Source organism: Dermacentor variabilis, chromosome 6, assembly GCF_050947875.1.
Source record: "Dermacentor variabilis isolate Ectoservices chromosome 6, ASM5094787v1, whole genome shotgun sequence".
NCBI lineage: Eukaryota > Metazoa > Arthropoda > Arachnida > Ixodida > Ixodidae > Dermacentor > Dermacentor variabilis.
In genome coordinates, this window is record NC_134573.1 from 26,187,347 (window position 1) to 26,205,017 (window position 17,671).

The window sequence follows — 17,671 nt, forward strand, 5'->3', positions numbered from 1 at the left end:
GTTTTGCTGTATGGTGATCGAGGACGCACGAAACCTTGGCCTGGCTTTAGTCTCGGATGATGCGGTAAATTTAAATTGGCAGATATTGGTACACGCGCTGTCACCGACAGCGGTCTCTGCGAAATCGTCTCGTGCATAAGCCTTGTAGTATACTGGTTGATTATTGCATATTGTGGAGCGCTGTTATATGACGATAACACACCGATGTAATCATTCCACTGATGGTGTTGTCGAATGGATCGTTGCGAGCCGGAGGTGAAAAAGATGCACACAAATTTTGCTTGCAAGACTTGATGATCGACTTTAAAAACGTACTCTAGCCTTTACCTCTCCATCAGATCTTATAGCAGAAGTATTGAAGACATCTAATATAAGCTTTACCGAAGACGTCTAATTTGGAACTCAACTTCGCACTAGCAGGGCCAAGCTGGGTAAGACAAGTCTGGAACGCTTGTAGTCGACTTTTGCTTCCTGGGACGTGTGTTGTACAGGGTTTTTTCGCAGATACTAAAAGCCTCGATGGGAGCCCGGCCAGAGGTGAGCAACCTCCTCACCGAACTCCAAAACAGATTTCGCCGGGATCGGCACCTGTAAAATAAGCGGTTTGACCTCAGCCAGTGCATAGAGATCGCCAGAAAAGAGTCGCTCCCTCTCTTGCGCTGCTTCGTAAATGTCGCGACAGCATACGATAACGTTCCCCATCGAGAGAGATAAGTGCACTACCTACGGGATACTAATATGCCACGTACATGAACTGCCGCTTTTGCCGCCTATATAAGGGCGACAAGGTCGTTACAACCACGCGTGGCGTCAAATCACATGAGATAGATGTGAACAAAGGGTTAAAACAAGGATTTCCGTTGTCGCCTCTGTTATGTATGCTCTATACAGCACAGATGAAGAGCGAGCTGCTTAAGTTAGAGCGGGACTTTACCCTCGAATATGTCAGCACAGAATGTAGGCAGCAGTGGAGCTTACCCAGATTAGTGTTCGCCGATGATATCGCACTACTTGCCGACAGTGGAACGCTAATGCAGGCATACATTGGCGCCAACAAGATGACGGATATTGGGCTTGCATCCACGCCAAAAAGACTGCGGTGCTGTGTCTCTCCGTTTCCACGGAAGACACGAGTGCTCTGACGCTTCCGGGGGGTCAGGTCATACAGCAGGCGACAGAGTATGGGTACTTGGATAGGTACAGAGTATGGGATCAAGTTACTTCTTTGAGTGAGCTTACCAACCACTTGAGGAACCAGGAGATGAAGTTCTGGGACGTAATCGAAAAAAAAACGAGAAGCTTCTTCTCATTCACATCATCAACGATGAATCGCAGTGGCTGAAATACTCTGTTTGCGTGAAAGGAGTCTTGAGCGTGATGCTACATGTCATGAAAAGAGCCTTTAAAAAACTAGGCGCAAATGTCTGCGTTCTCGAAATTGCTAACACTAAGAAGGGTATCGCGGAACTCCTCGAAGGCATGGAGTGGGACAGGGACCTGATGTCCAACTCAGTTGCAGAATTTACTAGGCGGTTTGTTTACTGCTGGATCAGTTTTCCACGTCCCAAGCAGAAGACGACGCCGACTGCATTCCATTTCTGAAAAACCACGTTACCTTTTACCTGTCTAAAAAACAACACAGAAGCAACTCTGCTGATACCAAGATGTTCTGCTGCATTCTTTTCATTATATCGTCACATGCGTACTCTTACATACGCAGTCATGGAAACATCACCTTGACGCATCCTATAACAATCAGGTCAGTGTGCTCGTCTTATGGTATGAGCCCTCAACAAAAGTATCAGAGTGAAGCATTCCTCAGCTGCATGGCGAGAAGAATTTCTGACCGGAAAGATTACCAGCGCTTTGTCACACTTATGGTAAACGAAATACATATAAAACCCTAACTTTGACTACGAATGGGGTAATATTACCGGCGCTGCACTTAACACAAATGAAGCTGCGAACTGTGCGCTCGTTTTCATGGTGAGCAGCCTGACGTGCAAATTCAAAGTTGCGCACATCGTGCCAGTGCACAGAGTAGAGGCGGAGTTCCTGCACATGACGCTTAAAGATGTGATTTGCGGGCTTGAAAAGATTGGGCACCGGGTTGTGTGCGTCGTGAGCGACGACAACTCTGTGAACAGCAAAGCGGTGTCCCTCTTCGAATCGCCTTCTTCTAACAGAATTGCGTATCAACATCCGTCAGACCCTGCAAGGCCGCTGTTCTTTGTCATAGATCCGGTACGCATACTAAAATGCGTACGAAATAACTGGATCTACAAGAAGAATGGGCAAGCTTGATTCTACTTCCATGAGATCCAAACAGACACGCCACAGTCAGAGCGCATGCAAACAGCGTCATTTGCGACAATCAGGGACCTTCACAGGAAAGAGTTTGACCAGAGAGAGAGAAGAATACAGGAAGGCAGGGATGTTAACCAGTCAATAGTCTGGTTGGCTACCCTACACTGGGGGATGGGAGAAGAGGAAGAGAAAGAAGGGAGAGAGAAGGTGTAGGTACGTGTACGGACAGCGCTTCAGTTAAAGTCGCTCGAGCAAACCAGAAGTTCTGAGAAAACACAAAAGTGCCTTCACTGACTTCTGAGCCGATGATCGGTCGGGACGGTGCTCTAATGTTGTCTGTTCACTCAGAGGACGATCATCTGGTTTCCTCAATGTGTTGGACAAATGCTGTCTTTGTGCTTGTAATTGAGGACAATGGCACAATAAGTGGTCAATGTTCTCCTCGCATCCGCAAACATCACATGCAAGATTATCAGCCATTCCAATTAGTGCTGAGTAGGCATTCGTGAAGGCCACTCCAAGCCACAACCGACACAGAAGAGACGCTTCACGCCGGTGCAGACCGGCTGGAGGTCTGAGTTGAAGTGACGGGTTTAGTTTGTGCAGTCTTGTGCGCGTTGTATGTACGGTATTCCACTCTGCTAAGGAGATCGTGCGTGCTAGGATGCCAAGTTGTCTCGCGGCGTCGGTCCTTGAGAGAGGAATGGGGACGCAGCGGTCTTCTTGGTTTGACGTTTGAGCTGCCTTATCGGCGTCATCATTTCCAATGATACCGCAATGACCTGGTATCCACTGAAAAGAAATATCATGGCCTTTTTCTCTTAAGTGATGGAGAAGTTCCGCGATATCGCACGTGAGCTGATCGTGAGTTCCATGTCGGAGAAATGACTGCACACATTGCAAGGCCGGCCTTGAATCGCAGAAGACTTCCCATTTTCTAGGACTTTCAGCATTTCATTTCATTCATTTCATTTATTAATACTGTTAGCCCATTTTTGGGCCGTTACAGGGTGGAAAATATTTGTTGCAAATGCAGTAAATGCATTGGCAATCACAGCCTTGCAGACATGCAAAATACAAAATAAATTTAGTGCGCACAACCTGCGGTTCACAACAAAATATTTATCACTTAAATTTATCGGGAAGAAGAAGAGGTGCCGCGCAGTGCGGACGTATCCTCGTTGGCTCCCGCGTTCTTAACTGTTTTCGGGCGTCTTTCCAAGAAGAACCCTGGATATATACCTCACCGGAACCGCCAAGTTTCAAGGAATCCGCCGATGCCAGAGTTTTATCGATGGGTGGGTTCCTTCGACTGGGCATGATCTCGGGCGGTCCGTACGAACCGGGCAACTGCGGAACCCCTCAGGGCTCGGTCCTATCCCCGCTACTATCTAATATCGCCATGCATGAACTCTCTGAAAGGCTGGCCGCACTCCCAAAAATAGGCCAAGCAATCTATGCAGACGATATCACAATCTGGTCCCCGGGGGGATCTTTGGCCGATCTAGAGCAATCTCTCCAGGCGGCCATAGATGTAACGGAAGAATTTCTTACATGCACGGGTCTCAAGCTGTCACCGACCAAATCCGAACTCCTCCTCTACAGACAGTCGAGGCAGGGCGTTAGGAACCTCGAGCCTCTGGAAACGCTGCCAGTCGAAATTACAACACGAGAAGGGCACCCCATTCCGAGGGTGAACTCCATCAAAATTTTAGGACTTCTAATCAACGCCAAAGACTGTAATGCAGAAGCTCTAAACAAGCTGAGCGCGCACGCGAAAAATATACTAAGACTCGTAACTAGAATCGCAAGCAAAAGGGGGGGACTCAAGGAGGACAACCTACTCAGGGTCTTCCAAGCTTTCTTCATCAGTCACATTACTTCCACGGCACCGTACCTCAAGTGGAGCAAAATTGAAAACAACAAACTCGACACACTCATCAGGTCCGGCGTCAAAAGAATACTCGGTATTCCACAATCCGCTAGCACATTAAAACTACTTGAACTCGGAATTCACAATACCACAGACGAATTAATTGAAGTACAGTTTATTGCACAGATCTCCAGGCTTTCGTCAACTAAGCCGGGAATCAAAATTCTTGATGAAGCTGGTCAACTCCCTATACAGGCACCGCTCAACCGACGCCCCCTGTCTAAATTAGCCCGTGATGGTATAAAGGTTGAGCCCGTGCCGAGGAACATCCACCCAATATATAACGATGGTCGCAGAAGAGCGCAGGCTAGAGCCATCCTTCGACGAATCGATCCTTACGGGGCAGATGCATTCTTCGTTGACGCCGCCAAATATGGCAGCGAAGACAGGTTTGCAATCACGGTCGTTGACGCGCGCGGAACACTTATCAGCGCCGCATCAATCTACGCCAAACACGCGAACGAGGCGGAGGAAACCGCGATAGCCTTGGCTCTTCAAGCCGCAAAAGGCCCAGCGTCCATTTTCTCCGACTCGCGCACGGCGGTCAGGGCTTTCTCGTCCGCTCTAGTTTGTAAACACGCAGCCGACATCGTTAACAAATGCTTTCGTATTAATACGCGAGAAGAAACTGCAGGTCATACCATAGCATGGTTCCCGGCACACATGGACGATGCAACTAACCGAGTGGGTTGCAACCCTAACGAGCGAGCCAACTGCCTGGCGCGTGAATTCACGAACCGCGCCAGAGCTAGCAGTCCGGCTCTCCCGCAGGATTGCCCCTTCCAAGATAAACTTACAACCTTTCACGAAATTACGTCACATTACAGACACAGCAGGAGAAAATTCCCTCCCCCCAGTCCGAAACTGAACAGGGCTCAGGCTGTTACTTTCAGGCTTTTACAGACGAGATCGTACCTCACCCCGAGAGCGCTTAGTTGGATAGACCCGAACTTTCCGCAATCGTGCTCCCAATGCGGTCACGCGTGCTGCTCCTTCGACTACATGCTCTGGCTGTGCCCGTACAACACGGGCTCCGACTTTCATAACAAGTCTAAGTGGGACGCCTTGCTGAAGAGCTCGGATTTACCAAGCCAACTACAGGCCGTCCAGAGGGCCCGCGACGTCGCGGAGAGTCACCATCTCCCGGTCCCGTCGTGGGCGGAGCCACCAACTTGATCGGGGAGCCTTCGGTTCCCCCCAATCAAGTTCCTCAGGACACTCTAATAAAGTTCTTGTCACTGTCACTGTCACTTAAATTTATCACTTTATCACAAAATTTATCGCTTGAAGCGCGTCGCGGAGAGCCACGAGCTCTGCAGCTGTAGACATAGTGACATGGGAAGTCTTGAACCGCTTGGTTATTCTCATTGCTGGTATAACTACAGCGCCGCCGGAACTTGTTGATGTAGTTGATCCATCAGTGTAGACGTGTGTGCAGTCGCTGTATTTCTCGTACAAGAGAAGTAAAGTTAGTTGCTTGAGCGCTGACGATGGCAAGTCCGACTTTTTCTGAAGTCCTGGGATTGTAAGGTTCACTTGAGTACGGCGCATACACCATGGAGGAATGGAAGGCCTTGCCGCAGGTGTGTAACCTGACCTGAAAGAGGCACGGTGCGCGAAGACAGTCGCACTGAATGTCGTGTGAGGCCTACCTACTGGGAGACTTGCTAGGTGGTGGGTAGGGGTCCGGGCGAAGTGTCTTATGTGCACACGCATTGTTTCAATGCTAATGTGCGTTCTAATAGTGAAATCTTGAGCAACTGCAATAACTTCAGTCGTTGACACACTCTGCGGTAGACCGAGACATATCTTGACGGCTTGGGCTTGGATGCTTTGGATTATATTCAGGTTAGTTCTGCAGGTGTTGGACATGACCGGTAGGCTGTACCGCAGGGATCCAATAAAGAGGACCCTGTACAGTTGCAGCATAGAGTGTATTGGCACTCCCCAGGTCTTTCCTGCAAGGAACTTAAACATATGGCAAATTCCTGTCAGGCGTTTTTCACATAATTCATATGAGGGGTCCAGGAGAGATTTTTGTCAACGATCACCCCAAAAATCTGTGACTCGTGCTGTACGAGATCATGTGTCTGTCGACGGATATCACGTATGGAGACATTGATTTCCTGGTAAATGCCACCGCTGCGCACTTCTCGTATGGTATACGAAGTGCTTGTTCTCGAAGGTAGCATGATGTTAAAGTGGCTGACTTTTGAAGCCGCGCGCGAAGCTGCAGTCGCGTCACAGCCGACGTCCAAATGCAAATGTCGTCGGCATAGATGGAGAGCCTAACGGTGCCTGGCAGGATGTCGGTGAGTCCGATGAGTGTTAGACTGAAGAGCGTTGGGCTGAGTACTCCACCCTGAGGCACCCCACGGTTACTGTAACGTTGGGAGGTCGGGCCATCCTCGGTAAGTACGAAAAATGATATCTTATGTAGATAGCTACTTTTCCATAAATACACTTTGCCGCCAAGTCCTACTGCCTCTAACGCGTTGAAAATCGCTTCGTGCGTTACGTTGTCGTACGCTCCTTTAACATCCAGAAACAAGGCAGCAGATAATCTTTTGCAGGACTTCTGGTGCTCGACGTACGTCACCAAGTCGATAACGTTGTCTATGGAAGAATGGCCACACCTGAAACCGGCCACTGCATCTGGATATACCTGGTAATGCTCGAGGTACAATTCCAGTCGTGCTAGAACCATCCTCTCCATTAGTTTTCCGATGCAACTGGCAAGCGCAATTGGTCGATATGATGCAATGTCTACAGGCGACTTGCCAGGCTTGAGCAGTGGAATTAGGCGACTGGTCTTCCATTCCTGGGGAACTGTACATGTCTGCCAGGAGCTGTTGAACAAGAGCAGGAGCATTTTTCGATCCTCTTCGCCAAGATTACACAGGGCACGGTAGGTTGTACCGTCGGGTCCTGGTGAAGATGAACGCTTGCACAAGGCTAGTGCAGCTTCGAGCTCGTCCATGGAGAAAGGACTATCCATGCGGCGGTCGCGTGAAATCGGTGAGTGACAGAGCGTCGATGTTCCAGCGGAATTCGTTTCGCCAGCAATCCTCCTGCAGAAAGCTTCCGCTACGTCAATCTCGCTGCATTGTTGGTGAAGGGCCAAAGACTTAAAACGGTGGCGTTGCTGAGGGGTTCCACGGAGACCAGGAACAGTTCTACATATGTGAGACAAAGGTTTTCGTGGATCCAAAGATTCGCAGAATGATTTCCATCTTTGCGTTGCAAGTTTGTTGATGCGACGCTGAATTTTCTTTTGAGTTCTTCTGGCCAACCTCAAGTCATGTACAGACTTCGTGCGCCTGTATCTTCGCTCTGTACGACGACGAATTGCACGAAGCTTCTCTAGCTCAATGTCGTGTTCGGTGCGTGTATACGTTCTCAGAAGCGTATGTTTCGCAGCCTCTAGGGCACCTTTTATGATGTCCTCTAGGCTAGAGGATAAGTCATCACGACAGCCGTCTTCGACAATTGACTTGAACATTGGCCAGTCGATACATTGTGTGACGGCGGCTAACCTGGAGTCCGTCAACCCTTCAACCCTAAGATAAGTGGGTAGGTGTTCACTTCCCCGCGTTTCAATATCCGGAAACCACCTGACCTTTCTAGTGAAGGAGCGTGAAACAAAGGTCAGGTCCAGGCAGCTACAGTAGACAGTTCCACGTAGAAAGGTGGGGCTTCCATCATTTAACAAGCACAGTTCTTGTTCGGAGGCAAATGACACTAATCTTCTGCCTCTCGAGTTTATCTTAGAACTTCCTCAGAGATGGTGGTGGCCATTAAAATCTCCAGTAATCACCAAAGGCTGCGGAGTCGCTGTCGTGATTCGCAGTAATCTCTCGCAGTCCAACCAACTTGAGGGCGATATGTAGGCTCCAATTAATGTGAAAGTGAGCTTGCCGTTTTTCACTGTCAGACATACGCATTGGTTTTCTTGGTCAGGCGACACTGGGCGATGGACATACGGAAGGTTACGTCGCATGAATACGATGATCTTGCTGCATTCTCCGTCGGTGGCGGACATAAAACACTCATACCCGGACAGTCTGATGTTATCTGATAGGGGCTCGCAGATGACGATGACTGGGAATTTATTCGTGAATACAAACTGTCGAAAGTCCGACATGCGTGACTTCAGTCCTCTGGCGTTCCACTGAAATATCGACGCGTTTCGGACTTCGTCATGAAACGACGGCTTCTGGAGAGCCATGATTTTAACCAAGAGCTGCAAGTACTGGAATCAAAGTGTCCAGCATCTATAGTGCGCTTTGCGCAGACGAAGACTTCATGTTGGTAAGTATAACGCGAATGGCACTCATGAGCGACCGCAGAATGTTGATGACCTGGATATCATCAGCCATCGTCGCTTCAACAGTTGCAGAAGCCGTCGAAGTCGGTGCGTTTTGAGGTAACTTAGCAGGGAGTTGTGCCCTCGGTAGCTCAGGCCATTCTTTAGGATGGGCGAGCCTCTCCGCTTTGTTTGCTTTCCTTGTATCTGTCTTGGTGGTGCAGTATGGTGATGCGGCAGTCCTTCTGACGGTAGCTGGCGTGTACCTATCTGCAGGTGCGGAATTTCGTGATCGTTTTCGGTCTCGATGCCGACGTCGCCGAACAGCGGTAGCAGCCTCTCGATGCATTGAATTGTCCCGCACCATTCGTTTTAGAATCGTGAATTACTTCCGCATCCGCGGGCAATCCTTTGATGAGGCCTTGCGAGGACCACTGCAGTTAGGGCACTTTAGAACATGTGCGCTGCAGGCGTCTTCTGAATGGGACTCAGAGCGCCACGGGCACACAACGTTGTTCACGCAGACACCCTTCACGTGGCCAATCTTGCAACACTTGAAACACTGGAAGGGCTTCGGTACGAATGGTCGTACTGGATGGCGGACATGTCCTACTTTGACGTAGGAAGGAAGGCTGTCTCCTTCAAACAAAATCTTCACACAGCGTGTGTTTCCCAATCTGGAAATCCTTGTAATGAAATTGCCTTCTGTCGTTGGCTTTATCAGCGTTGGCAAGTCGTCATTAGGAATGGCAACGTCGACGTCATAAATGACGCCCGCAGTACCATCGCCGCCTGTAGGGATCATTGATCGCACCTTTACATTGTCGATATCAGTCATATTACGTAGGTGTTGTAGGGCGCTGCGATGTAACACATCAACTGCCAGGACATTTTGCCGCGTGTTTATTCGCACGTCTTTATTCTCATTTGGTGCGATTATCTCGAGTAAGGAAGAGAGGACCTGGCTGTTGAGGAGCCGCAAATTGGTCGCCGGGTCCACGGGCATGAATAGCACAGTGTGCGGCCAGCGCAGCGGTGCACTCTTCACGGTAGAAGCACTTGGCGACGAAGATGGCTGCAGTAGTCTTCTTTTCGCTGATTTGCTCATCACGACCTGGGAGTCATCGTCCGACGAGTCGTAGCTGTCCGAACATATCTCAGTGGCCTCGCTGTCTGTATCGCTTGACGCATTTCCACGTTTCCTGGACGCTAGCCGACCTGACGGCTGCACATCAGGAAAGTCCTCGGAGATTTCTTCATCCATTGCCGCAAGGAGGGAGCGGCAGCTCCCAGAAGATGCAGGGAAACAAAGCGATAAAGCGGAGACAAAAGCACAAGCGTTCTATGAAAGAATCACTTCGTCGTCCTCGTTTGACCAGCTGTTAAAACATGGCTATCGGCTGTCGAGAAAAGACTTTTATTCTTCGAATATTGAAAGGCAGAACATAAAGCAATTGTCTAAGAAATCTTCAATGATTTATTACTTGAGGCGTTACGTGCTCTTAGAGCGAAGCACAACCTATTGTCTTTTGTGTCCGTTGCTATATTAATCGAGATCATACTCAAGTGGTGCAAAATTGTAAACGTGAGAACTCCGTGGAAGGGAAACAGGCTCAGAGGCCAGTTCCAACAACCAGTGTTTTCCGGTGATAACGATCCAGCTTGCTAGATACAGCTTCAAAGAGCTTGGGATGTCGTATGTCCTTTTTGGGACGATACAGATTTACTGCCTGGAAGATCGGTTTGGAAAGTATAGGTAACTGACAGGTGCGCAGTATCACGTTTCCTCCTCTAAAACACGTTGTGGGACTAGTTGGTGCATAGATTTCAATAGGTGAAGCGCCAATAGTGACGGCACACAAGAAGAAATACAGACAGGACAAGGCGCTCCTGTCTGTAGGAAGCGCCTTGTCCTGTCTGTATTTCTTCTTGTGTGCCGTCACTATTGGCGCTTCACCTATTGAAATCACGTTTCCATCAGGCAGATTTATGAAGTCGAAAACAAGCTGCGCCTGCAGAGCACCTTGCCGACTAGTTCCACTAACCAGCACTCGGAACGTGCACACAAGCAGGTAGAGGCATTACATCCCAGCTGCAACGTTGTTGTAAGCAGCGGGGCTCGGTCGAATAAGCAGGACGTCCTTCCGATCCTGATTTACGTTGCAGGATATTCAGTGTACGGGACCCTGAAAAAGTTGAATTTCGTGCAATACAGGGGCGCGTTGACTGTGTATAACACGATCACAGTCTCTGCCGCTCATGAACAGTATACGATCTCGTTAAGAGGATGGACCGAGAAGGTCTAGTCTACGCATCAATGTTTGCACTTAACGCTGTTGCTCACAGCTACGTTGTCGTAGAGCAGTTTGCTACGCAACCAAAACTACTACTAACGCCCGAACAACGCCAGATGGTCACGAAGCTGACACTGCAATTGCTGGCCAACGAAGAGCAATTTGACTTGGACGCCTGCGAGAATGGTCACACGAGCGAAGTACTACTAAAGCACATCCTGCGGTGCAGCACGAACGTTTTGCTTAACAACTTTAGTGGCAAGCTAAATGACAAACTTCTTGACACTGCCGATAAGTAAAAAAAAAAAAAGGAAAGCCACAACTCTCCAGAACAAATACGTGTATTGCTCCTGATATAGCGCAACCACAACAAGAAACAGGATTGTGTAAATAAATGTTTTGCTCCTATAGCTTTCTTCCGGTCAAATTTCTTTTAAAATACATGCATGCTCATTCTTGAAAGAAAGAAAAAAGTTTCCGCTCGGTGCATCTGCGAGACAACCTCTTTTAAACAGCGCTACGTATTTTTACCAATCCGCCCCGTCGTGTGACGTCACGGAGAGAGAGCTAAGGCCTTAAGCTTTTCTAGAGGGTGTTGGTGCAGCGCGGTTGAGATGTCCACTCCTGAGAGACTGCTACTGCACGGCACTTTATTTAATTTTCACCCCTTCGCACTAAGAATCTCCTTGACACGCTCTTGCATCGATGCCTTTGTGTCGGCTGTAAATGTCCCGCTTCCGCCGACGAATAAAAAACGAGCAAAAGAGCGAAGCCATTCCTTTTAAATTTGTGTATCCCGGCTGTCGTTTCACATACATTAGCTCGCTTTTTCTAGTCGCAGTTAGGCACAGGTTTTGGTTTGAAATTTCAACCCTTTTCGCGGCGCGTAGCGGTGTAATTCTTTGCAGGCACGACCGTTAGGGCGCATTGTATGCACTGCGCTTGTCAGTTAGAAAGGACCAGACCTGATAAAGGGCCCTTGAAAAGCGACAATATTGGAATCAAGCTTTCGCTCACGCCACGACCGGGAAATTTGTGAGTCCTGCCTTATATGTATAAGTTCATTGCCGCCGCCCCGAGCACTGAAACACCGGGGAACTCACGTGCTTCACTTCTGATTAGAACAGTGTTGTTATAGCTGGAAAAAAATTTCTTATAATTTAACCACGACGCATGTAAAGCGACCCACCGCGGTTGCTTTGTGGTTTTGGCGTTTCGCTGCTCGGCACGCAGGATGAAATGCCGGCCGCGGCGGCCGCATCTCGATCGAGGGCGACGTCCGTGCACCGCGCATTGGGCGCACGTTGAAGAACACTAAGTGGCCGGAATTAAAGCACTACCGCATGCCTCATGTCGGGGCATTCGCGCGTAAAACTCAAGTTTAATTGTTTTAAAACGGCCTTGATTCGTGCTGACGCTTGCGCATATCCCCAAAAACGTGTTTAGTAGTCTCGTTCTCTCCAATGAAGGCCGGCCGGAATGTTGGTAACATAATGGTATTTTTGTTGTTGTTAAACGTGTTAGTATTTCTTTCGTGAATATATCTGGCTCCCAATCGACTGCACGCTGTTGACAGGGGAGCTCGCCGGCGAGCTCCTGTCGCAGCAGGAGCGCCCCCGAGGCCACCGACGGCCCAGTTCGCGGATTTAGAGCCGGAGGTCCGGCCGGCGCAGCTTGATGTCAGCGTCTTCCATTAAGGAATTTATAATTTTGAAACACAGGAGCCTACGCTTACGCTTTCCGTTCCACGTCGTGTGTCCTTGTTTAGTCGTCAGTCCTCAAATCACCGGCGAGTGCGTTTTCGGTGCTCGTATACGTTAACATTCCTAATTCCGTTGCCGGACGTTTGCGTCATTCTTGTGCCTGTCCGTATAGAAACTCGGTTAAGAAATTCTTGTCGCCAATGTTAGGGCAAGCAAATTCCTTAATACATGCAAATTAATGTGAAGTACATGTCTTCTTTAGAGGGTTGCTCCAGGCTATCTGATACCTCGCACGATTCCGCCGCCGATGCTTCATAGGCGCCGGCGGCCAGGACAGACTCCTGTTACCTGAACATCCGATATGCGCTTAAGAGGGGCTATTCGCATGGAGCGGCGGTGTCTGGCTAACCGGACTCACTCACTATGATTTGCAACTCGAGACGAGTTAATTCTATTCATATTTTTTCAATTACGTAAAAATAGCGTGATCGCTCTCACCGACTTGCGATAACGCCGCAATGCATTATAATATTGCGTCAGAAATTCACCGTGAGGCGGCCCTGTTAGAAAACTTCGGATTTATGTCTACTTCAACGCGTCCCTAAATCTTAGTTTTCCATTTAGCTTTCTTCAAAGTGGGGCCGCAGTAGCAGTGACCCAGCGAAATGCATGGTCATTTCAGTGGCGTGGATATAATATGCACATTTCATCATTATTTCTGACCATTAGCTCGAGAAACGGCTAATAACTTTGAGCACGCTAAAGTAAATGAAAATTGAGGGCTCGTTAGAGGGTTGAAGCACTGCCACGAAAAGAAATAGCTACTCGAATACCGAGCCAAACCGTGCTCGTAGACTCTATTTCATGGCTGTGTCAAAGCATAACTTCATACACGGCGTGGCGACTTCCGGAAAAACACTTTTTGTTTGGTTCCATCGCTTCGAATGTCACTACTACAGCACAGACACGCACAAAAAAGAAAGAAGACTCGTTCTCTCACGTCGAGAACGCGTCCAGCGGCGTGCAACACTTCTGCGTGAAAGCGAATAATTTTGCTTCTGGCTTGAAGCAGCGAAGCAAAACTCGCGCCATTTCAGTTGCCCAGTACCTTCTCGTCGCACTCCTCATTAATTCCGACAGGAGGCACGTGATGTCCGGTCTGGAGAATGGCACTACAGTTCGCAGGCCATTGCTGAGGGCGCGTCTTGCTGCAGCATCGGCCATCTCATTACCGTTGAGCCCACAGTGTCCCGGGATCCATTGGAACACTATGCGGTGGTGTTTTTCTTGAGCGCATGAAAGTAGCTCAGTGATCTGCAGTGCCAGAGCCTGATATGCGGTGTGGCGCGGGAAGCATCCCAAAATTTGCAGCGCGGGTTTTGAGTCCGTGAAAATGCACCACTCTTGAGGTCTTTCCCCGCATATGTGGCGAATCGCTTCCCGAATAGCCACAAGCTCTGCAGCGGTTGATGTAGAATTATGGTCTAATATGAAACCTCGAGTCATCTGTTGGGCTGGTATCACCACAGCTGCTGTCGATGCCTTTGGTGACGCGGAGCCGTCTGTGTAAACATGAACATATGTCTGGTATTCTGACCAGATGTACGCGAGAGCAAGTTGTTGTAGTCCACCGACGGGAACCAATGATTTCTTTAGTATGCCGGGGACATGTACGCATACGGAAGGTTGAACAATCACCCATGGTGGTTTGACGGGGAGATATTAAAGGGCATAGCCTGATGTTATGTGGGGTAGATGGCAGCGGAGTGCACTTGTGAAACTGCTGTCCGGCCGCTCATGTAGAACCGAAGTCAATGGATGGCAAAGGTGTCGTGTTAGTAAGCGTAAATACACACGAAGTGGTTCGTGGGACAGGTATATCGATAATGGGCATACGTGGGCTTCCTCAATTGTGCCTTTGTTGGAGGCACGCCGTGGCAACCCGAGGCATATTTTGAGTGCCTGCGCTTGGACGCTCTCTAATGTCCGTAAGCAGGAAATGCTCAAGTTTGAGAGTATCGGAAGGCTTTATCGAATGTAGCCTACGAAAAGAGACTGATAAAGTCTTAGTAATGAGCCTTCCGTGGGGCCCCATTTGATGCCTGTTGCGAAGCGAAGAACATGGCAAAACAGATTAAGTTTTCGCTTCAACATATTAACATGCCTCGTCCATGACAAATCGCGGTCGATGATAATGCCCAAGAATCTGTGGTGGGAGACATAAGGTATTATGACACAACACTTTGCAGACAGTTCCCTCTGAAGCAGCCGCCTGGGCAGTGTCAGGAGCATTTATATATATATATATATATATATATATATATATATATATATATATATATATATATATATATATATATATATATATATATATATATATATGTGTGTGTGTGTGTGTGTGTGTGTGTGTGTGTGTGTGTGTGTGTGTGTGTGTGTGTGTGTGTGTGTGTGTGTGTGTGTGTGTGAGACAAGAAAAACAGAGGGGCTCAATTTTTGGTAATCGCGACAATATACAACTACGAGGCAATGAAGGAAGGCACAGGGGTAATTTGCTGTTGTCCACATTGAAATGCAGAAAATAATGAGGAAAAGCTAAATGAAAGTAGACTAAAAGCTAACTAGTCGCCGAGGTCAGACGAACCCACAACCTCTGCATTACGCTTGCGCTAGAGTAAAAATTGTGATATGGTGACGGGGGGTGGGGGGGTGGATCAATACGTCCACTACCTTAAGTATTTATGCGAACGAGAGCTAGCCCTGTGAGTGTTCGCCAGCGCCACTCAGAGCCATGGCGGGCAGATGTGGAATATCCTTTTATTTTTGGCCAATGGCGTAGCGTAACACGTTATGTTGTGAAGTCATTTGGTGACGCTACGGCTCGCAAAATGGAGTGGTCTACACAGACGCAGCCAGACAACCTCGCGGCGACCTCATGACCGCGGTGGTAGCGGATCACAACGGAGGATTGATAGAACATGTAACAATCACGACTGGCCGAGTGGTGGAAGCGGAGGAAACCGCGATCGCCATGGCCATGCGTGCGGAAGCGAATACCGTCATCAGCGACAGCAAGCAGGCCATCGACAATTTCTTCCGTGGTAGAATTTCCAAACAGGCGTACCATGTCCTCACACGACGCCCCCTAAGCGGCTTGGAACCCCTCGTGTGGACCCCCGCTCACGCGGCTGTGCCCGGCAACGCGTCGGCTCACAGTTTGGCTCGAGATCTTGCGCGCCGAGCCTCATCCGCGGATGCGGACGGCGTGAATGAGGAGGAGAGACACGAGGAACCCTGCGAGACTTATTATGAAATAGCCCATCGGTATCGCTTGAGGCGTCGCGCGCTCCCACCACCGGCCAAGCAACTCGACAAAACGCAAGTGGTCGCGTTTCGGCGACTTCAGACAAACACATACCCTCACCCAAAATACATTAACAAAATCACAGGGGGCAAGGAAAGCGACCAATGTAGCCTCTGTTCAGAAACAGGAACACTCACACACATAATGTGCGAATGCACCTCGCTCCCGTTCTCTCAACCCCCCGTCAGCAGCGAGACTGACTGGGCAGCCTGGCTCAATTCCGGGGACGTCGACCGACAGCTTGAACTGGTGGACTGGGCGGAAAAGGCCAAGCAGGCCCAGAGCCTTACTTGAGCTCAAACCCTCAGCCACGTCACCCTTTACCCTTCACCCTTTCAATAAAGTTTATCACCACCACAACGTTAAATTAGGAGGAGAGTCTGCACGTAGCTAATAAACCCTAGTCTGCTGCCTAATGGCGTGGGTCATACGCGAGGGCCTCGAATCTGGCAGCCTTGAAGTGATTAGGTAACTTACGAGTGAGAACCTCACTGTTAGCCCGGTGTCGCTAGAATGCAGGGAAGCAGACAGTGAACGAAAGCAGCAATTTTCACGTGGATGCAAACATCGCATGCCGCTTCACCTTGCATTCTTCCATAGATCTGAGCCGCTACTTAACAAGGGGTCGTTTTTCCGATTTGTGAACGATGTTGGCACACTGCAGATTATTCACCCCCAGCTATTCGCAGCACAGCCTCTCATCTGAGGTTGTTGCTGCGACACCACGTCAAGCACAGCACGCGGCTCCAAATCCTTGCGTTCGAGCGCCGCGGCATTAGTACTATACGCAAGCTGTCACCACTGCAATTTAAACACTTGATTACTTCGTAGGTTGTCACAACAAACATCATTATAGTCATTGCCGTAATCTAATATGCATGTCTTACGCAGTATATACTGTCTTGGCGTTGTTTCGGCATAACTTGCCCTTAATTGAACCACGCACATTCATGCATGATCAACATTCCTACTTAATCGGCACCTAACAAGTGCTCCTTCGTAACCGTGGTCACCGGCCTCTCTGCAGTCTCCCTCCGATCGACGAGCATGACGTCCACGATGCCGGTGCTGCCGTCCGCGATGTACCGCGGCCCAGCGCCGCGATACTCGGAGCCCCAAGAAGTGGGCGTCTACTCGCTGGTTGGTGCTGGGGGCTCGTACGTCTCCGGAAACGTGCACGGAAAGTACCTCTGCATGCCGCCGAGAACGAGCAACCTCAACTGGGACCTGGACGCGGGATTCGCCGACGTTGCCCGCTTTCAGAGGTGAGCTAAAGGAGCGGCCAACGCTGCGTTTCTAGCCAGCTGAATTGGGCTGCACCCGCCGTGGTCTATAGCATGGCACTGCTGTGAACGAGGTCGCGACCGCGGCGGCTGCGTTTCGATGGGAGCGAAATACAAAAAAAAAAGAACAAAGCCCGTGTGCCATGCATTGAATGCAAGTTAAAGAACCCCAAGTGGTCAGAAATTATTCCCGAGTTCTCTACTACGACGTGCCTAATAATCAGATTGTGGTTTTAGCACGTAATACAAAAAAAAAAGAAGAATTGAATGCCACATCGCCCTACGAAGGCCCCATCGCCCTTAATCGGGGTAAGAAAACTTGTGGTAAAGTCTTTATTGCATCACTCATTGTCACTCAGTAACGGCGGTCACAATCGCTTCTTGTTCGCTATGATATACACGATCGGCATACTCGCTGCTGCAAACACATTCTTTGATAACGTCTAATCGATGCACGTACGCCGCTTGGTGGTCAGCTGGGCCG

The 17,671-nt window shown here is 49.3% G+C and overlaps 1 protein-coding gene and 1 pseudogene across 1 annotated transcript in view; both read left to right on the top strand.

The window, feature by feature from the left end:
• The window catches only part of LOC142584695 (decapping and exoribonuclease protein-like), a 380,948-nt gene that overhangs the window by 119,839 nt on the left and 243,438 nt on the right, over positions 1–17,671 (top strand). The window contains exon 2 of the mRNA XM_075694890.1: positions 16,932–17,169. Coding sequence (XP_075551005.1) covers positions 16,952–17,169 — 218 coding nt within the window. The 5' untranslated portion in view covers positions 16,932–16,951. The remainder of the gene's footprint in view (positions 1–16,931; positions 17,170–17,671) is intronic.
• LOC142584492 (uncharacterized) lies at positions 520–1,907 on the top strand (annotated as a pseudogene).